General features: G+C 44.3%; 1 protein-coding gene across 4 annotated transcripts in view; it reads left to right on the forward strand.

Annotated features, from left to right (window-relative positions):
- Positions 1-22,258, forward strand: part of PTPRZ1 (protein tyrosine phosphatase receptor type Z1) — a 354,695-nt gene that overhangs the window by 155,078 nt on the left and 177,359 nt on the right. For all 4 annotated transcript variants that reach the window (XM_073573380.1, XM_073573381.1, XM_073573382.1 and 1 more), the window contains exons 6-8: positions 8,189-8,252; positions 14,673-14,830; positions 16,166-16,316. In XM_073573380.1, coding sequence (XP_073429481.1) covers positions 8,189-8,252; positions 14,673-14,830; positions 16,166-16,316 — 373 coding nt within the window. The remainder of the gene's footprint in view (positions 1-8,188; positions 8,253-14,672; positions 14,831-16,165; positions 16,317-22,258) is intronic.

Below are 22,258 nucleotides of genomic sequence, written 5' to 3' on the forward strand. Positions count from 1 at the left end.
TTCAACACAATGTTGTCAAGCAATCATTGCAGGCCCCTTATCCCCTTAGTGACCGAACCAATTTTGACCTTAATGACCAGGCCAAATTTTTTAAATCTGAACACTGTCACTTTATGTGGTAGTACTGTAACTCTGGAATGCTTCATCGGATTCCACTGATTCTGGGACTGTTTTCTCTTGACATATTGTACTTCATGATAGTGGTAAAATTTGTTCACTATGACTTATTTGTGAAAATATCAGACATTTTTTGAAAATGTCAAAAATGTCGCAATTTTCCAACATCTAAATCTTCAGCTCTTAAATCAGCAATGTACTGTATGTTACACAAAATAGTTAATAAATAACATTTCCCACATGTCTACTTTACAACTGCATCATTTTTTAAAGTTTTTTTATTGTTCGGAAGTTAGAAGAGTTTAAAGTTGATGAGCAATTTCTAATTTTTTCAGTAGAATTTACAAAACCATTTTTTAAGGGACCACATCACATTTAAAGTGACTTTAGGGGGCCTATATGACATAAAATACCCAAAAGTGACACCATTCTAAAAACTTCACCCCTCAGTAGTTAAAACCACTTTCAAGAAGTGTATTAACCCTTCAGGTACTTCATAGGAACTAAAGCAATGTGGAAGGAAAAAATGATTATTTAACTTTTTTTCTCAGAAAAAATTTAAAATTTATTATTTTCACAAGAGTAACAGGAGAAAATAAAATAGATCCCAAAATTTGTTGTGCAATTTCTCTTGAGTACGCCGATACCCCATATGTGGGTGAATCCACTGTTTGGGCGCACGACAGGTCTTGGAAGGGAAGGAGCACCAGTTGACTTTTTGAATGGCTGGAATCAAGAGCGGACACCATGTTGCATTTAGAGTGCCACGAATGTGCCTAAAAAGTACAACCCCCCCACAAATGACCCCATTTTTGAAACTAGACCCCTCAAGGATTTTATCCAGGGGTATAGTGAGCATTTTGAATCCACAGGTACCACACAGAATTTGATAACAAAGTCGTTGTGAGGGATCTCACAGGGGAAGAGGGCGTCAATTTTGCTCATCTTGAGGGAGGGGAGAGAAGGGCCCGCAGGGATCGGAGCTCTGGTGCCACCACTCGCTCCAGGTCAGTCAGGGAACTGCACCGAGGGCAAATAGTCGCCGGTAAGGCTTCCCTTATAGGAACGAGTTAGTGAGGCGCTCCCAGTGAGGGGGGATATATATCACTAGTCTAGACTGGAGATAGATAGATATATATAGATAGAGATATATATATATATATATATATATATATATATATAACATTCTGGCCATCACTGCCAGAGTTCCTCACTAAAGCAATACGGTATTCTGTCACCAGTTCCTCGTTCAGCATAAGCCCTGTCCGACAACAGGCTTATATCGATTGGGTCAGAAACCAACCCGGGTGGCGTACAATTGACCAACCGAGCGAACGGACGTGGGGATTCATGAACTGAGATAAAAGAGCAGCCCAAGATTAATTTTATATTTAATCGCTGAAAAGGCGCACTAGAAATATACAGGTTTATATTTACAAGAACAATATACAGGTATACAGTCACAAGTGTAGTACAAGGATAGGGTATAGATAGGTTACAGTTACCATGTTATGTAGCATGTGACCACAGGGAGGCCCTGATGGATCACAGGTCCAAATCTTAGTTACAGGCTTTCCTGGCTGCGTCAGATAACGTATCCTCCGGCCATTAGAAAACTCAGCTCAAAATGAGCAGCTGTCTCTTATCTCCTAGATTGTCCCCTCCCACACATTGCTAGCAACCCTGGACTGCCTCCCTCTTCCTATGTCTGAGAATAAGATTTTCTGTCCAGAACTGTGGCTGGCCCATAATTTTGTGCCTGAAGCTCTGAATGAGTTGGTTAAACTGCCACTGGATTCCGCTGGATGTTATCTGCGCATAGAGACCAAATATGCCTACTGTATGTAATTCCTATAAGCTATGCTTTATAACTCCATAATCCAGAGGGCTACAGGTGGCTAAATAATTTTGGTGCGTGGGGAAAGGAACTCCGATTCGGATAACGTGCTTGGCTAGTCTCAGAGATAATGCATTCTGTTATTATAGGTCAATAGCTGTACTACCCGGCTTCGCCCGGGTTAATAACTGCTGTTGGTAAAATAGAATGTGTTAACAAAAATTTATTCTGCACACAAAAACCACAAAACAAATAGAAATAGAGGCAGAGGAGATTGCTTTGCAGCAGACCGCTCCAGAGACTAAGTCCATCTGTGCTCCTACTGGGCATGCTCACGAGACGATCTCCCATTGGAGATCGGGAGTCATGTGCCCAGGTCCTGTTCCAGATCTCATTGGTCCATCTCGGAGATCTGGAAGGTCCCGCACGGCTATAAAAAGCGCGCATGGCCGTTCCGCCATGCACTAGTATAGACTATACTGCTATGTGTGAATGGTGACGGATGTATGACTCTGGTGACTGACTCATTTGAAACCCTCTGATATTACGCATGGTGATAGGGAATTAGCTTAGTAGTCAGCGGCAAGCCTTAAGCCACTGTGCTCACCGCACCGCTACGCTAGTGTCCGACATCGCGCTTGCCTTCCAGCCTTGTCGTCGAGCGGCAGTGTTCTACGCCACGCTGCAGTTGCAGCCCCCCTTGGCGCCCGCAGTAGTGACGCCGCACACGGTAGGTCTAGAAGGACGCAGCTCCTCTGTCTTAGGGCCTCTCTTTTTTCCCCATTATGTAGATAGGGGCAAAATTGTTTGGTGAATTGTAACGTGCGGGGTTAAAATTTCGCCTCACAAAATAGCCTATGATGCTGTCAGGGTCCAGACGTGTGACTGTGCAAAATTTTGTGGCTGTAACTGCGACGGTGCAGATGCCAATCCCGGACATACACACATACATACATACAAACATACACACACACACACACACACACACATTCAGCTTTATATATTAGATTTTCCAGATTCAATACCTCCGAGCTTGCTGTGACTTGTTGTACCATGGGGTTTCCATTGTGTTTCAGTCAGACAAAAGAGAGTTGGCTGCAGCTGCAGAACATTTCACACCATTGTGTCAAGAGCTTCAAAGGGTTGGTTTCTAGCTTTTTCATTAAAGATAAATGCTGCATGGCTTTTTATGACCTTGGGGAATGCCAAGGGAGGGGGCACATTTCAAGAGGGGAGAGACTTGTACTTCGTCCAGCACAGTCCTCATATTGAAAATTTTCATTTTTTTCATTAAAATGTTGTTTTAGCCCCAAAATTGTAATTTTCACAATGGATAATAGGAGAAAACAAACCCCATAATATGCTGCACAATTTGTCCTGAACATGGCGATACCCCATGTATGGTCAAAAGCTTCTGCTTGGGCACATGGCAGGGCTAGGAAAGGAAAGAACGCTGTTTGTCTGGTATAGATTGTGAATGCCATGTCGCATTTGAAAAGCCCCTAAAATGTGAAAACATCCCACAAGTGACCCTATTTTGGAAACTAAACCCCTCAAGGAATTTGGAACAGGACAGCAGAAAAATCCCAAAGTGACCCCATTGTAGAAATTGGACCGGTCAGTGACTATTTTGTGACATTCACACCAGACTCTCTTTCTGGAGAATTGCAAATCTGTCAGTCTAATACATTGTGTCCCCATACAGTGTAGAGCCCCCATAAATTGTAGTGCATTCATACATTGTGCCCAGCTTGTGCTTCTGGTGATATGCACCCGTAAATTGTGCTTTCTCTCCATTACAATAATGCCAAACATGTGGCCGCTTACTGTGGTTTAGGCACAATGGGGCTCAGAAGGAAGGAGGCATTTCGATTTGGGAGTGCAGAATTCACTGGATTTTTTTTTTTTTAGAGGGATTTGGCTTTTCCACAGTTTTTTTCTACAAGTAATGTGGGGACCACTTATAGTTCCAGTGACAAATGAGGGAACTGAGTGGGGGCTGGTTTTGTGTGGGATAAATTTGGGATTTTATTAGTAACCTTTTGGGGTACATAATATTTCTGATTGCTTCCAGTATAAGGCTGGATCACATCCTTGCTCTATGCTGAGCACTTACGTCGGCGTTACCATGTAAATGCCACAAAAATGTGGTTCAGACTAAACCCCCACAGGAACCACCCACCATGAGGCAAATGGAGATACTTCGTACTCTGTGTGGTGTCCATCTTTTTAGGCATGCACAGATCTGTAGTCGTCCACACTTGTGAGCTAAAAGACGTCTAAAATGATGGGACACCGCACACAGACCGGTCCAAGGTGACTCCATATGCTTCATGAGGGAGTGGTTCTGTTGGGGGTTTTGTCTGAATTGCAGTTTTGGGGAATTTACACTGAAACCTCGACATAAGCGCTCAGCAGAGAGTGCAGGATAAATGTGAGCCGAGCCTTATTCCAATTTTTGGGAGGTAGAATTAACAAATAGACAGCAGTAGCAGTAGTTCTCATTTTTATTTTTGTGCAGTTCACCATGTGGCATAAGTGATAAGGTGGATTTATTCTTCGGTTCGGTGCGATTACAGCAATTCCAGATTTATACCAGTTTTACTGCTATCACACAGTAAAAATGCTTTTTTATATACAGCCGACACCTGCAGCAATTGCCGCCAGTGAGAGGTGCTATCCCCTTATTCCTCAGCGCCATTATAAAGCGGCACTGAGGAATAAGGCCCATTAATGATTGCCCTTAAAAGGAGTATCGGCGGTCATTAAGAGGTTAAAGGGTTTGTCTACTGCTAAGACAACCCCTTCTCGATCTGATTATTTTGCCCCGTTGAAATAAAAACACATATACACCTCCCGTGCCAATGTCGTTAAGGCAGTGTCAGCACTTGCATTCCCGGTGTTTCTAATGAGACATCACCTTTACAGAACAATTTTTATATGTCCTAGTAGGATATTTGGGGGTAGTTGAGTGATACCTGTACATAATCAAGATGAAGTGAGAGCTGTGGCTGGATGGTCACATCCTCTTGATTACCAATATGCTTCTCATTAGAATCACCCCCTTTAATCGCAGAGGTATTGCAGTGTAAATATTGTATTCCGATAAATTGCTGGCTATATACCGTAATAATAAATGGACAACTGGCGTCCTTCAGAGTGAATGTTGCTGCTACCAACAGTTCTCGTCTGGCTGATGAAGCTGGACAGTGGTACGTCTCCGGAACTTTCAAATTCCATGATAGAATATATGGATTGGTTGTTCTGATGGAGAACTCCTGAAAAAGAGAATCATCTAAAAACATAGCAATATAATCTTCGACTATGTGGCTGCCAAAGAATGTCACCATACTAGTAAGAACATGTATGACACTTTGTAATAAAACACTTAGCGTAAATAGGATTATTTAAGTAACTGCTTAAGCTGTAACTGGCTTAAGTAGGAAAAATCCTTGATAGCTGGAATCATTTGTGATTACAGGTAATAAGCCTGTAAACGGCAGTATTAGTGGGAGGAATTTTTTGTGTTTCCATGACAATGCACAGACAAGCCAACAGGAGATAGATCATCTATATCTAGGTGATGTGTGAGAAGAGGTCTTCTTCTGGGTGTGCCATAATGGGGCAGTGATCACTCTTTGATTCTGTTTTGCCTTGTAAATAGCTCTTATCAAATGTTTAAAAGGCAGTGACGAAGAGAAAGCAGTCGCATATACCTTTTATTAATCAGTTCTTTTGCAAAAGGAAATTCTAAAGCTAACACTATCATATTTATTGTTCCATACGAAAAGCTCTGCTGTGTTACTTACATCCTTACGATATGAAGGAATTATTGGTCATACTGTGATTTCTCCTTTTTTCCTGGACCTTTGTTTTAACCAGTAATAATGTTCTTTAAAAGTTTATATAAAACCACTTAAAGGCTACAGATACCTTTGACTGTTATACACTTTATGTTATTTATTACTAAAGATGAGCGGATCTAACATGTTTCCAATTCACCTATTCATTAAGATTTTCCCTGGAAATTCGATTTGCAGAGAAGATATTCTCTGAGAATGGAATGTTTCCTATTAAGTTCTGGGATCTCTTTAGACTCCAGAGCATGATAAATGTAATATGTAAAAAATAAAGAAAATACTTCTACTCACCTCACCACTCACTTTTCTATCCATCCCCGCTGCTCCCTGCCCGTTGTCCGCACTTCCATGTCTCCGTCGCACCACATCTCTGGCACAGTGTTCTCCCTAGTTTGGGAGTTCCAGCCATGAGTAGGTCCCGGACATGTGCAGTGAACTGCAAGGTCTACGTGGGTCAGAAGCCCCAAACTAGGGTAAATGGTAAACAAAGGAAATGCTAATTGATGGTGAGGGTATCCATAGTGTTACGTGAGTATACAATTATATAAGATAAAGACCCTACAACCAAGAAGCCAGACCAAGGTGATATTGTGTGGACAATCGGATAATTACACAAAGCTGAAAGAAGGAGAAAGAAACCGGTCATATATTTCAAAAATAAACAATTTATTTGTTCAATACAGGTAAAAAATAGATGGACAATTAGCAATGGACAGATAAAATATGACAAAATCTAAAAAGGGACGCACAACCCAGGGGTATGAAAATATGGAGCGCTATCGTGTATAAAATGTAAGCAAATAATATACACACAAAAAATAACTCAAAGTGCGTAATAACACAATGATACCATTGCTAATTGTCCGTCTATTTTTTACCTGTATTGAACAAATAAATTGTTTCTTTTTGGACTATATGATCGGTTTCTTTCTCCTTCTTACAAACAACAGTGAACAGAGCAGCCAGAAATGTGGTGCGATGGAGGTGCAAAGGGCCAGGCAACATACAGGGAGGCTTCACAGGTTCCCTTTAATCGCAGTGGGCCCCGTATGATTTAATTAGAAAAATCTAGTCTCAGTTCTGGTTCTTCTGCACTTCAACTGTGTCTCATGCCAATGCCCACACAAAAACATCCAGCAGCGTGAATGATTTGACCACTGCAGCCCATCTGCGGCAACCAGTGAGTGCTGGTGTGGTTGCAGCGGTCCTTTGACCCCCCCCCCACACACACCCACTCTGAATGTTGATAAAGGTTAGTCTTAAAATACTAAAAAACTTAATCTTAATGAACCCAGGGCAATAGAAGAAAAACAATTATCCTCCCCTTCCGGACTGGCATGGCTCCTCTGCCAGTCAACTGAAGCCAACATCAAGCATGGGTGAATGTGGGCGTCATGTTGATTCTGCAGCCAATCAAAGGCTGCTGATTAGCTGCAGTCTTTACTTTCCATCAAAGCAGAAGAAGCCAGTGTGAACAGAATGTGAAGGCTGCAGCTAAACATCGGCTGCACATTGGCTGTAGCTGTCAAGTGATGTCCCCCTCTACTTGTTTCTTATAGGGGGCAAGTGGGAGACACAGTATGAGAGTGCAGTGAACACAGACGTAACAAAATCCAAAGGAGAAAAGAAGGACCGCATTCACTGGGCTGTTGACGAAATGCTGCTACTTTATTAGTACATTCGTTACATATTGGCCGGGGGAGTGAGAGCAGGCTGTTTTGCGCTGAACTATCGCTTCGACGGGTGATTGACCAGTCGAAGCGCTAGTTCAGCGCGAAACAGCCGTTGTCAGCTTTCTGTCCACTCCCGCTCTCACTCCTCCGGCCAATATGTAACGCATGTACTAGTAAAGTAGTAGCATTTCTTCAACAGCCCGGTGAATGCGGTCCTTCTTTTCTTCTTTGGATTTTGGATACATCTGTGGTCTTCCCAGGACGAGCACCCGAGGCTGCAGGCAAGCCAGCACTCCTAAAACCTCACACCACCTGAAACTACTACGGTAACAGCGGTGCCATCCACGTTTTTTCTTCTTTTTTCATATTGCAGACGTAACAAAGTACAAAGGATTACTCATCTCTTCACTAATGGAAACACATTCTCCCCAACTGCCCCTCTCACAAACAAGTTTGTATCCCTATGTGCAGCAGGCCGTGTAATAGCTGTCTTCTTGAGATATATATATATATATATATATATATATATATATATACATGTCTACATATCAGATATGAGAGAACATTGTGACGTTTACAATTCTTTATTATAATAACTTTTTTTAATATTTTTTACTGTTATTATTGTTAATATATTTATTTTTGTTGCTGTACAGCATTTACTGACTTCTTTTATATTTTGTGTTCTTATATCACTGCAGATTGGTGAAGAAAACACAAATTATAATGCAATCATCAATGGAGTTGATAGTGTTCATCGGTTTGGTGAGTTTATTTTTTGCTTTCTGGAGCTATTTTCCTACCATGTGAGTTGCCAGCCTTTAACTTTTGTATCTTAAAGGGTTACGGCCATTTCAGGAAACTTTACAGAATATGCTGTCATGTGCCTGTACATGAAAAATAACACTATTTCTAGTCATTACCTGACATATCTGACAGTTATCTCCGTTCTTATTTTCATTCCTCTCTGAAGATTAGCTGCTATGATGTCTTCCATACCCATCTCACAGAATAAGAGGGATTCCAAATATTCTGTCACTTCATAACCAGAAACAGCCACAGCATGGAAGACAATGTGCAGCAGCATGGAGAATATTATACTGCAATACTGAGCTGTGTACCAGCACTGTACGGAAATATTTTTTAGAACTGTGTTGAGTGATTCTCACTCCTCTGCTTTCTATAAAGTATAACAGTTGGTGTAACGTTATACAATGTATGAATGGTATACTTTGGATTAAACAGAGAAAAGCATTCTTGGGGCAGCTACAGTGCCTTGCGAAAGTATTCGGCCCCTGGAACTTTTCACCCTTTTCCAACATATCATGCTTCAAGCATAAAGATACCAAATGTATATTTTTGGTGAAGAATCAACAACAAAGTGGGACACAATTGTGAAGTTGAACGAAATTTATTGGTTATTTTAGATTTTTGTGGAAATTCAAAAACTGAAAAGTGGAGCGTGCAATATTATTCGACCCCTTTACTTTCAGTGCAGCAAACTCACTCCAGAAGTTCATTGTGGATCTCTGAATGATCTAATGTTGTCCTAAATGACTAATGATGATAAATATAATCCAACTGTGTGAAATCAAGTCTCCGTATAAATTCACCTGCTCTGTGATAGTCTCAGGGTTCTGTTTGAAGCACAGAGAGCATCATGAAGAGCAAGGAACACAACAGGCAGGTCCGTGATACTGTTGTGGAGAAGTTTAAAGACGCATTTGGATACAAAATGATTTCCAAAACTTTAAACATCCCAAGGAGCACTGTGCTGAAATGGAAGGCGTATCATACCACTGCAAATCTACCAAGACCCGGGTGTCCCTCTAAACTTTCATTTCAAACAAGGAGAAGACTGATCAGAGATGCAGCCAAGAGGCCCATGATCACTCTGGATGAACTGCAGAGATCTACAGCTGAGGTGGGACAGTCTGTCCATAGGACCACAATCAGTCGTACATTGCACAAATCTGGCCTTTATGGAAGAGTGGCAAGAAGAAAGCCTTTTCTCAAATATATCCATAAAAAGTGTTGTTTAAAGTTTGTAACAAGCCAACTGGGAGACACATCAAACATGTGGAAGAAGGTGCTCTGGTCAGATGAAACCAAAATCAAACCTTTTGGCAACAATGCCAAACGATATGTTTGGCGTAAAGGCAAAACAGCTCATCACCATGAACACACCATCCCCACTGTCAGACATGGTGGTGGCAGTATCATGGTTTGGGGCTGCTTTTCTTCAGCAGGGACAGGGAAGATGGTTAAAATTGATGGGAAGAAAACCTGTTGGAGTCTGCAAAAGACCTGAGACTGAGGGAGATTTGTCTTCCAACAAGACAATGATCCCAAACATAAAGCAAAATCTACAATGGAATGGTTCACAAATAAACATATCCAGGTGTTAGAATGGCCAAGTCAAAGTCCAGACCTGAATCCAATCGAGAATCTGTGGAAAGAGCTGAAAACTGTTGTTCACAAACGATGTCCATCAAACCTCACTGAGCTCGAGCTGTTTGTCAAGGAAGAATGGGCAAGAATTTCAGTCTCTCGATGTACAGAACTGATAGAGACATACCCCAAGTGACTTGCGGCTGTAATCGCAGCAAAATGTGGAGCAACAAAGTATTAAGATAAAGGGGCCGAATAATATTGCCCGCCCCACTTTTCAGTTTCTGAATTTCCACAATTGTTGGAAATACTTGTTGTTGATTCTTCACCAAAAATTTGCATTTGGTATCTTTATATGTGAAGCATGACATGTCGGAAAAGGTTGGAAAGTTCCAGGGGTCGAATACTTTCGCAAGGCACTGTATATAGAAATAATGCGCAGTGTGAATTGACATCAGAGCCATGTCAACTTATGATACATAACTGATTGAGGGCACTTATCCAATTACAGGTGATATGTCTGGTGCAAGGGGAGACCATTAGTCACGTCCAAGTGAATGGTGGACCATCTGCTTTGCTGTGTCACCACTAAATGACTCGGGGCACCACTAACCCATTATGTTACACATAACTGACTGAGGGCCCTCCTTCCCCACTGTAACCTTTGACTGACCATTCACTTCTCCCACTTTGTCACCTGTAACTGACTGAGGGTCTTTCACCCAGACTGATACCCTTGACATAAGTCCCCCTCCCCCACTGTGTCCTCTCCAACTGTCTTTCTTGAAGGAGGCTTCCCCTCCCTATCTGTGTCACCCCTTACTTAATTTAGGGCCACCTCTGGGTACTTCTCCCCTATTATGTCACATTTATTGAACTTCGGGTCCAGCTCCCCCTCTGTGTCATCCCTAACTGATTAAGGGTAATCTTCCCCCACAGTCACACTTAACTGAGGGCTCCCTCACTCTTAACGTAACTCTTAATAATGTGACTTTCATGTTGTTTGGTGGGGCTCTTTATTCAGCAGAGCTCACTCCCTGGTCCTGTGCATTCAACAGCAAACACAACTCCCTACACATTTCACCCTCCAGAGCTCTTCCTTGTTTCTGTATGGCTATAGCAGTATGTAAATGTATGTACACACACTCCCTTTCTACAACCTGTGTTATAGCCAGGGCTGCTGTTCTGGTGCTTTTTGTTACTTCTATGTATTGTATAGATTAGTGATGGGTCATTCACAACCAAGACAAAGAGCTGGCCCCTGCTGTGAATGACAGAGCCAAACACCCAAGTGAGAGACACTAAATTCTCTTAATGGCTGTCACTAGGCGTAAAATTCCAGTGTTTGGGGGACTAAACTCCGCCCAGTCATTAATTTAAGGGACTGAGTGCAAGTGGGCATGGTTTCGATTGCAGGTGGGCATTCACCTTTGCCTGAGGTGAACACATATTTAGTAGCGATCCATTTAGGATCTAAAAGAGCAATCTCTGTTTGGTGAGTGGGACCAAGCGAGCCAGAACACTTAAAAAAGAGCTGGACATCCTATCACTAATGCTGATGCTGTTGTAAAGGTCGGCCAGGACCGTAGTCATGGCCATGGACACCGGGGCACCTGAGCCCTGGCCTCCCGTCACAGAAACACTACATTTCTCTTGCACTCTACTTGCCTCTTCATTCCTGGCACCTACAGGACCTACCCTCCTTTCCGTGGGGTCACCTTTGGCTTCATGTGAATGAACAGAGACACAGTCCAGGTAAAACACAAAATGCAAAACTTTACTTTCAAATCTTCGTGGCACATCCAGATACATTCCATCATCTACATCAGTTTCCATGTTACACGATACTGCATCTTTCCTGTCATGATCTGAAGTGATCTGACAGTTTTAAATCACTGGGTGAACTTATTTTTACTTTGGAAAGTTCCAAGGTGTCTTGACTGTCCCCGGTGGTGGTTTTGATATTGCACTTTAGGTTTTGTGCACTTAATCATGTATCAGGTGTTACACCCTATAAAGGTGTGCTAGAGGTGTGCAATCACTGCCTGTGATATTGTGAGTTTGTGTTCACTCTGTTTTTGGAGAGCCTGGAGGAAGGATGGAGCTGGTGAGGAGTCCTGCGCAGCTAGCCAGGGGGGATGTGTTTCAGCTATGGTGTCTGGACGAAGGGCTGGCATGGCGTGGTGGAGTCGCAGTGATGGTGTCAGCGGGAAGTGTCTGCATGGGCTGGTGGAGTGGCGACTATGGAGAGTGGCACTCACCATGTGGGACTTGGCCGCTGAGCTGGACTCAAGCATGCTCGACTTCGTGTCAGCAGCTGAACTCATCCTTGGGACTCTGGTTCTAAGCAGCTGCAACTGGTGTTGGACTCTGCTCCAAGGCTGCACTAAGGTGAAGGGTCCTGTTATGGTGATGGATCCGGGTGGAGGAGAAGACGCACGCAGGTGGTGGGCTCTGTTGCTAGGAGTGCACGCAACAGAGCAAAGCTAAGTGGTGTTTCCCCTGTATTGTCTCTTTCCTCATGTGTGTTATTAGTGCAGTGGTGGGATTAGTCTCCGCACCGACCCATTCCCTAGTGAGGGTTTAGGTTCAGGGTGAGCAAGGGCGTTGAGGTACGCGTGCGGCGTCCGGTGCGAAACCGGCATAGGGAACGTTAGGAGTGCAGGGACACTGGCTCAGGAGGTCTCCAATTCCCTTTTCCCTATCGCAGGGCCCACCATTGTTAAAGTTTCCCAGGTTTCCCCCTTTATTATTTAAATGCGCCTTACTGGAGGCGGTGTTTCCAGATATTGTATGTATAACATGTAATACCTAAATTCGCCAGGTGGAGGCGGCGTATCCACCTGCACGTTTTTATTATTTAAATGCGCCCCACTGGAGGCGGTGTATCCAGGGTCACGTGTGTTATGGGTTCGCCTTGCGGCATCATCTGCGTCCTGACACACGTGACCATGACATTTCCCTTCTCCTTTCTCCCTGTCACACGACTCGAGATCGGGTCGTACCACACTGTATGTTTTCCCAGCATCCTCGTTGTGTAAGCTCGCTGTATACAAGGGGTCCCTCATCCGTTTCACCCCAGCACCAAGGGAGTCCATCCATGCTAGCAATTTCCAAATACTGAGTGATCTGCTCATCTGTCCTGCCGCGTACTGTACTGCAGTCTTCTTACTGGGAAACTCTGTCTCCTGCTTCTGAGGAACTCTATCTCCTCTCACCTCAGCTATCACTTCACTAGCTGACACTGTCTCTGGATGGCTGGGCCCTTCCTTCAACGTTACGGGGTGTTGGGCAGCTCAGGCATATTGCCCACCCAAGCACTGTGGGCTTCTCGCCCCAACTACTCCTATCCAGGAAGCTCTCCTGCCTTACTCCCCAGCTAACCGCTCCTAAATTAACTATTTCCTATGCTGGTTTCTAATCACTACTATGTACAGTTCACTGACCTCTGTGCCACCACCTAGTGGTCAAACTATACACTGCACTTTCCCTATTATATACATTATGCAGCAGAAATATAACAATACACTGGACATTATATACACATATTACAGCAGCATTACTACATACACTTGTCAAATATGACATTAAATAATACACAGTAATCGGGACGTACTTAAAGGGTTAGGGGAACACATCATCCTTTGTAACCCCTTACACTGTGAAGATGTGGGACAAGTGGGATGGGATTAGGTCGAGTTACAGGGGTTGTGATCACTGCTGGCTTGTAGCACAATACTTGACTGGGGATGATTGGAAAGGTAGTCAGAAGGGAGCAGAGGACCCTGAAGAGGAAATGATGGCTGTGAGCATCAGAGCTAGGGCCGGGGCAAAAGCAGTGAAGCAGAAAGGTAAACACATGACATTTGGTAGAAAAGGTAGATGGGGACCTTTAGCAACATTATCTTTAGGCATTTATGGCAAAATCAGTAAGTGAGATAGGGTAGTGGACAACCTCTTTAAGCACAATGCTAAATCAGAGAGTTTTTGACACAGCTAACAACTAAATCAATATTAATATTGTGTTTATTTCAATTCTTTTAGATTACATTTCATTACTTCAGTGGAGTTTGCATTGTATGCCAATATAGACATTAATGTCAATTTGGTTGAAAACCAGGTCACATTTAAAAGCATTGTTTGGTGAAAACAATTTATCATGTAGTCACAGGATAGGTGATAATTTAAAGATCGGAGGTGGTCCAACTACTGGGACCGGCACCAATTGACACAAAGGGGAACCTTTATCCCTGTTAGAACGTACCAGCAGTACGCCTTTTTGACCGCTTCATTCATTCCCTAGGAGCTCTCAGCTTTTTACTGCAGTTCCATAGACAATGAATAGAGTGGTGCTCAGGTGTCCAGCCTCCCGCTCCATTTTGTAATGGGGATAAAAGTTCCCTGTCTGGTATCAAAATTCCTAGTTCTGCTGACTGGTGGGGGTCCTTGTGATTGGAAACCCACCAATCAGCAAATTACCTCCTGTCCAATGGATAAAAGATAACTTGTTGAGACTGGAAAACTCCTTTTACTGAGCATGTAACGTGGTACAAATGTGGAAGTGTTACCTATAGAAACTTTTCAGATACATTTTATATGTTGAACAATATTTGAACAGTTGTTTTAGGGAAAACAATATTTTCTCTTTCATACATAAGCATCCAGGGATGATTTATTTTCTATTGCACTTTCTATGACCAAGGCAAAATATGATTTTGGGGTGTTGAACCTGAAATGTTTCCTGTTTTTTTTTTTTGTGTCTGTAGATTGATAATATAATCATTTTTTTTACAGGTAAAAAGGCTGAACTAGATCCATTTGTACTGCTGGACCTACTGCCAAACTACACAGACAAATATTATACGTACAATGGATCACTAACAACGCCTCCATGCTCAGAAACAGTAGAGTGGATTGTATTTAAGGACACAGCAACAATTTCTGAAGCCCAGGTAAGCAGTAACATGTTCCTTACCTTTACCAAACAAACATGCAAGGGGATATCCATTCAAATGGATTGTCTAATGTGAGAGGTAAGTGTGAGAACTTCACATTGGTGAAACTTGTAAAATCTGACATAGCAATGTAAAGGATTATTCCCAACTGAGCAGATAATTACACTTGGCTATGTCTCTTCAGTCCTGTAGACACTGATTGGAGTAGTGGCTTTCGTATGTATTCCATTCAATTCTGTGGATGGGTGTGGGTCCTCAGCATCCAGACACCTGGTTATGAGCAAATTATCATCTAGGAATAACCCTTGATCAATCAATGACAGATTTCTTAGAAAGTAGGAAAAAAGGTGTTTATGGTCTATTCTGGAGATGAGTGGATTAATTTGCAAGTCTCCTGCCCAGTAGCTTGAGACTACTAACCTGGCCGAAGGTCCAGAGTCTCACTAGTTGATCTGCCCATCTCTAGACTATACAGCACATAGTGCTCTAGAAATCAATCATCACAGGCTTCATCAATTTAATCTTCTGTCATCTATGATATAGTATATCAGATATTTCTGATTGGATTTACAATTTTAAAGGTTTTACGGACATTACTCTTTTTTAATGTCTCACTCTTATGTGCATTGGGTGCCATCTTGTACTGTATTTCTCCACAGAAGCACTAAAAACACTACATTCAAGGAAAGAAAACACTAAAAGATGCAGCATTTCATGGAGCATAATGTGTGTTAAAATATATGCCCTCTGCATTTTCGCATATAGAATTATGCATGTGTGAATATTGCCATAGAATTCCATTGATTTCATATTCTGCACCTACGATCTAATACAAATTTTCCATCTAATCTGAATCATTCTGAAGTTCTCTGAATGCAGCCTGAAATCATTACTTGTGAATCTTATCCTTCTGGTAGTGATGGATGTGTGTAAAACCTTATATTAAACCTCTATTTCCCCTCTAGATGTAGTAATATTACAGTTTTTACAAGCCGTTCTCGACATGGTCCTTGAGCTGCTTTCCTGCAAAACCTGTGTGGTGCTAAATCTAAAAACTGCAATCGCCCGGTGTGAGCTTGGATTTTAGACGCCTCTTCAAAACTATTGAAATGTATCCTGCCTTCATGTTTTTTCTATAGCTCTTGATGTATGGATTGTAAAGCTGCAATATGAATTTGTATAGGGCCAGCTTTAGTCTTACAGCCTAGTACAATGCAATGATATAAGGAGATAATTGCTAATATGTGACGTGACTGCAATTTACTGCATTGATGTAACACATGCTATAAGAGTTCCTATTTTAATGTCTGTTGTTTTTTTCCTCTCTGTCAGTTGGAATATTTCTGTGAGATCCTGACTATGCAGCAGTCTGGGTATGTCATGGTGATGGACTATCTGCAGAACAACTTCAGGCAGCAGCACTCCAAGTTCTCGGGACAGGTGTTCTCCTCCTACACTGGAATCGAAGAAATTCTCGAGCCAGGTTGTTACATTACACATTTAAGGAAAATCATGTAATTGTGTGGTTTATAGTGCTTGACTTGTAACGCAAAGTGTTACAGTGGCCCCCGTAATCTGATCTCTCAGTTTCTTTCACTTGGAAAAAGTTTATTTTTTCATTCTACATGACGGCACCACGAGAGAGGGGATCCGCCCAGCGAGGACAGGAAACCTTCAAGATAAAAGGGGCGGCTCCTCTCTCCACATCAGTTGGTTTCCTGTCCTCGATGGGAAACCCTCAAGATGAAAACCTCTTGATGATTGGAAGAAAGAAGAGGATGCCTGGGCCTGGGTCGGGTGATCAAATAGCAGGCACCGGTCTGCTACACCTGATACCAGGTACCGGTAGTCGCCTCGGGGGTCATATATTCCTATGTCCCCCCTGAGCGAGTGCATGGCCACAGCCCAGGGGGCAGATGCCCGGGTGAAGCTGGATACCTTGGAGACCACAGGCGGTGTACCCTCCAAGATGTAAATGTACCCCGTAAAACGTCCACGGAGGCCACTTTCAGTGTTCCCTCCCGGTCGACGTATGGTGGCCATGCAGCCCATGTGACACATCGGTGCCTGGGCGAAGATATTGCTCCTCGGGGGTGCCACATTGGTGTACCCGCCCTGTTGAGACCAGACGCCAGTCCCCGCAGAATCCGGCTCTGGAAGGTTTACCTGGTGTATACGTTGGTGGTATAGTGGATCGTCCATCCTTTCTCCTCAGGTAAGAGGGAGAGCGCAGGTGACCGGTATGGGGCCCAGGCACTCACCGGAAGACCCGGGTTCGCGCCGCTGAGCACACCAGGGCGGCAAGGACACGCGCATTGGAGCGCGCATGGTGGGGCCTTGCTGGGAGGAAGCCGACGCTAAACTGGAAGTGGTAAGCGGCGACCCGGAAGTAGAGGTGGCGCGCACAGCAGAGACACAGGAGGGTGTGCGCAGTCACTAGGGGGCGCGCGGACACAGGTAGTGGTGCGCGCACACAGAGGGCGCAAGCGGGGTACGGGGCCCAGGCGGTCCAATTTAAAAAAAAAAAGACCGCTCTCATTAGGCTCCTGCTAAGCAGCTGGAAGCGGGGGGCTGCTATTTAAACCGGTAGTGGCTGGTGTCACTACTCCATTACATGGTCAGGTGTGACTGCTCTCAGCACAGGATAGCAGCAGACATATACGGCAGGATGGAGAGCCCCTCGCCAGAGCATATACAACCACGCCAGGAAGCGAAGGAAAGGCGGTCACGCTCACACGAAAAGAGCAAGACACGCCGCAGCAGCAGTGGAAGCCGCTCGGGCAGCGCACGGGCGGATCGTCAACGCAAGAAGGAGGGGTCCCTAGTCTCCTTAGGAGACAGTGAGAAGACCAGTCAGCCTCCAGATCCGGTACCCGTTTTGTGAAAGCGTCCGAGTGGTGAGTGAACTACGAGAAAGTCCAGTACTCTAATGTCTGTTCTCTTTCTCTTGTCTCCTCTCTTCCCTCTCCTCCCTCTCTTACATACATTGGCGGGGTGGAGTATAGGAAGTCCCTAAGAAAAGTAGGGGAAAATCTAAGAATAAAGAATGTGCTTTATGCAAAGGTCCCGTAGGAACAGCCTGGAATAAAAAGTTATGCCAGGAGTGTATTAACAAAACAATAGCGGAGGAGACTCCCTCATTCTCGGATAGTCTGAGGTCCCTAATTCAAACAGAGGTTTGTAAGTCAGTAAGTGCATTACAATCTGCGGATGCAGATAGGAAAACTAGGGATAGATCCAGCCCCTCAGGGGTCTCTCAAGAAGACTATACAGGATCAGAGGAGGACTCAGATAAAACGCACTATTCAGATAGTAGCTCAGATGGGGAAGATACGTTCCCAGTAGAATCTACGGATGAACTTATTAAAGCAATCAGATCTACCATGGGGCTGGTAGAGGAGCGAGCAAAAAAGACAGCCCAAGAACTCATGTTCAGTGAACTACAAAAGAAAAAGCGTAAGACCTTCCCTATTAATGAGCAAATAGAAGAGCTCATAAAACGCGAATGGGAAAAACCAGAGAAAAAGTCCCAGATATCTAATTCTCTGAAGAGGAGGTATCCCTTTGAGGAAGAGGCATCCTCATCCTGGGATAGGGCTCCCAAAATCGATGTAGCGATATCAAAAGTCGCCAGGAAAATCTCCCTACCCTTTGAGGATCTGGGGTTTCTGAAAGAACCGCTGGACCGGAAGACGGACAATTGCCTTAAGACAGCCTGGGAAACCTCGGCTGGGGCACTAAGACCGGCTATCTCAGCTACGTGTATGGCTAGGTCTCTAAAGATATGGGTAGACAACTTGGAGGATCAACTAGAACATGGAGTTCCCAGAGAGTCAATTCTGGAAGCATTACCGGCTATTAGAGCGGCGGCAGACTTTCTCGCAGAGGCTTCTGCAGACTCGGCCAGACTAGCAGCAAAGTCAGCAGCCTTAACCAATGTAGGACGGCGCGCAGTATGGCTAAAATGCTGGCCGGGGGACACTCAGGCAAAGATGAAACTGTGCTCTCTGCCATGTGAGGGAAATTTCTTGTTCGGACCAGCATTGGATGACGTGTTGGAAAAAGCGGGTGATACAAAGAAAAATTTTCCAAAACAACCATTTCAAGCGTTTCGGCGCTCCTTTCAGAGGGGCCGAAAATTCAGAAAGCAACAATTCAGAGATCGAGACAAAAACAATTCTGACAGGCGATACAGAGGAGGGAGAGGCTTCTATTTCGGCAAGCCCTCCAGGGAAGCCAAAAAACCCTCCCAGTGACGGTCCTTCTCAGGTGGGGGGGAAGGCTCTCTCACTTCCTCCCAGCCTGGGAGAGAATCTCATCCAGCACCTGGATCCGACAGATAGTAGGGTCAGGTCTGGAATTAAAGTTCCACCATTGGCCACCACAAAAATTCATTCAGACTCCAGTGCAATCTTCTCAAGAAAGACAAGAGAGTCTGGAAGAGGAGGTATTGTCACTCATACAGAAACTCGTACTGGAAGAAGTTCCGGAAAAAGAAAAAAAGGAAGGCTTTTACTCCCCCCTATTTCTAATAAAGAAACCAGACAATTCCTGGAGGACAATTATAAATCTGAAAGGCCTCAACAGATATTTGATAGTCCCATCATTCAAGATGGAAACCATAAGATCTGCAGTGAAACTCCTCTTTCCTCGGTGTTACATGGCGGTCCTGGATCTCAAGGATGCTTACTATCATGTCCCGATCCGGCAGCAAGACCGCAAATATCTCAGGGTGGCAGTCCAGATAAAATCTCAGTGGCATCACTTTCAATACAGGGCTCTGCCCTTTGGGGTAGCAATAGCCCCCCGGGTCTTCACGAAATTAATTGCGGAGGTCTCGGCACATCTCAGGGAAAAAGATGCCCTGGTAATACCATATCTGGATGACTTCCTGATAGTGGGGAGAGATTTCTCTCACTGTCAGGAACAAGTCAAGATAGTGATGGAGACACTTCAGACTCTGGGTTGGCAACTGAACCTCAAAAAATCCAAACTGGAACCAACAATGATCCAGAATTTTTTGGGCCTAACAATAGACTCGGTGGTGCAGGAATGTCGCCTCCCAGAGGAAAAAGAAGAAAAAATCAAAAACCTAATCAGGACAACATTAAGAAAGCCAGTAATGACTCTGAGGAAAGCCATGTCAGTGTTGGGATCCCTAACTTCCTGCATACCAGCAATAAAATGGGCTCAGTTTCACACAAGGGAACTTCAGTGGTGTGTGTTACAAAACGATCTGAGGCTTCAGGGGCAGTTAGAGCAAAAGCTCACCATCCCGGACCCTGTACTCCAGTCACTCAGGTGGTGGTTACAGATAGAGTCCTCTCCAAGGGGAGTACCCTGGACATATACAGCCTCCAGAGTAATCACGACAGATGCCAGCCCTTGGGGCTGGGGAGCCCATCTAGACACCCTATGGCTTCAAGATCCTTGGGCTCAGGACGAAAAAGATCTATCCTCAAACGAGTGGGAGCTGCTAGCCATCGAAAGGGCGCTGGAAGGTTTACTGACACACCTGACAGGACATCACGTGAAAGTCCTATCAGACAATCGTACAGCAGTAGCATATGTGAACCATCAGGGGGGCACCCGTTCTCGGTCATTAATGAAAATAGCGGGAAGAATCCTGACTCTAGCGGAACGTCAGTTTCTCTCATTATCGGCCCTGCATATCCGAGGTGTGGACAACCTGAAGGCAGACTTTCTGAGCAGGAACCGGTTGAAGCAAGGCGAATGGTGCCTAAAAGAGTCCATTTTTCAACGGATTATGCTTATGTGGGGGAAACCCATAATAGATCTCTTCGCCTCAAAAACCAACAGAAAGGTTCAAAAGTTCTGCTCTCTAAGTCCAGCAGACATGCCACTGGCGGTAGACACCTTCAGGATAAAATGGACATCAGGTCTCCTGTACGCCTTCCCTCCGATATGCCTCATTCCATTAGTCCTGAAGAAGATCAGGGAGGACCGAGCCAGAGTAATTATGATAGCTCCCTTTTGGCCAAAAAGACCGTGGTTCTACTGGCTAAGAGTGATGTCAGTGACGGACCCATGGGTACTCCCAGAGGACCACGACCTCCTAACACAGGGTCCCTTCAATCACCCTCCGAACTCCAGGTTGCATTTGACAGCCTGGAATTTGAAAGGTCACTGTTAGAGAAAAAAGGGTTTTCACAAAAGTTAATTTCCACCCTAATCAGTAGCAGAAAGCCAGTGACTACAAAAATATACGGGAGAATATGGAGAAAATTTTTGTCCACCTCAGGCCCAATACGGGAGGGAGAAGTACCGGTGAGGGCAGTGCTAGAGTTTCTGCAAAGGGGTTTAGACTTGGGCTTAGCTGTCAGCACCCTCAAAGTACACGTTTCAGCCCTGGCAGCATTATTCAACTATGACCTAGCAAATGATAGCTGGGTGGCCAGGTTTATCCGGGCCTGTACTAGAGCTAACTCTGTCCCATCTCCTAAACCTCCTCCCTGGGATCTAAACCTAGTCCTATCATCTCTAACAGAAAGTCCATTTGAACCACTAGACGTGACATCAGATAAAGTGTTAACTTTAAAAACAGCCTTATTAGTGGCACTTACATCGGCACGTAGGGTGGGGGACTTACACGCACTGTCAGCAGACCCGCCATACACTCAGGTTATGGACGATAGAGTTGTCTTAAGATTAGACCCAGCATACCTCCCTAAGGTAGTGTCGAAATTCCACAGAGCTCAGGAAATAGTCTTGCCATCCTTTTGTCCTAACCCCGGTAACAAGAAGGAGGAGAGGCTACATTGCTTAGATGTTATGAGATGTATCCTACAATATTTAGAGATGACAAAACCCTGGAGGAAACAGAGGGCCCTGTTTGTTTCATATCAGGGGGCAAGGAAGGGCCTTAAAGCCTCTAAGCAAACTCACCACGAGAAGTGGTGAGTTCTCCTTCAATGGAAGTCTTCAAACAGAGGCTGGACAGACATCTGACTGGGATGATTTAGCGAATCCTGCTTTGAGCAGGGGGTTGGACCAGATGGCCCAGGAGGTCCCTTCCAACTCTACGATTCTATGATTCTATGATTCTATGATATAGCTAGATGGGTGAGAGAGGCCATCATACTAGCATATAGTAGTGCAGGCAGGGCTGTTCCAGAGGGCCTAAAAGCCCATTCCACGAGGGCCATGGCAACATCCTGGGCGGAGAGAGCAGACGCCTCCATCGACCAAATCTGTAAGGCGGCCACTTGGTCCTCTCCATCTACCTTTCTCAGACATTACAGATTAGACCTATCTGCTACCTCTGATCTCACATTCGTGAGAAGAGTGTTACAAGCAGTGATCCCCCCCTAAAGAGAATACAAATCTCTGTAACTCTCTCGTGGTGCCGTCATGTAGAATGGAAAAACACGGGTATTACATACCTGGTAATGTGTTTTTTCATGA

The sequence above is a fragment of the Dendrobates tinctorius genome, unplaced genomic scaffold (genome assembly GCF_039654945.1).
Source record: "Dendrobates tinctorius isolate UK_male_01 unplaced genomic scaffold, ASM3965494v1 ptg000035l, whole genome shotgun sequence".
NCBI lineage: Eukaryota > Metazoa > Chordata > Amphibia > Anura > Dendrobatidae > Dendrobates > Dendrobates tinctorius.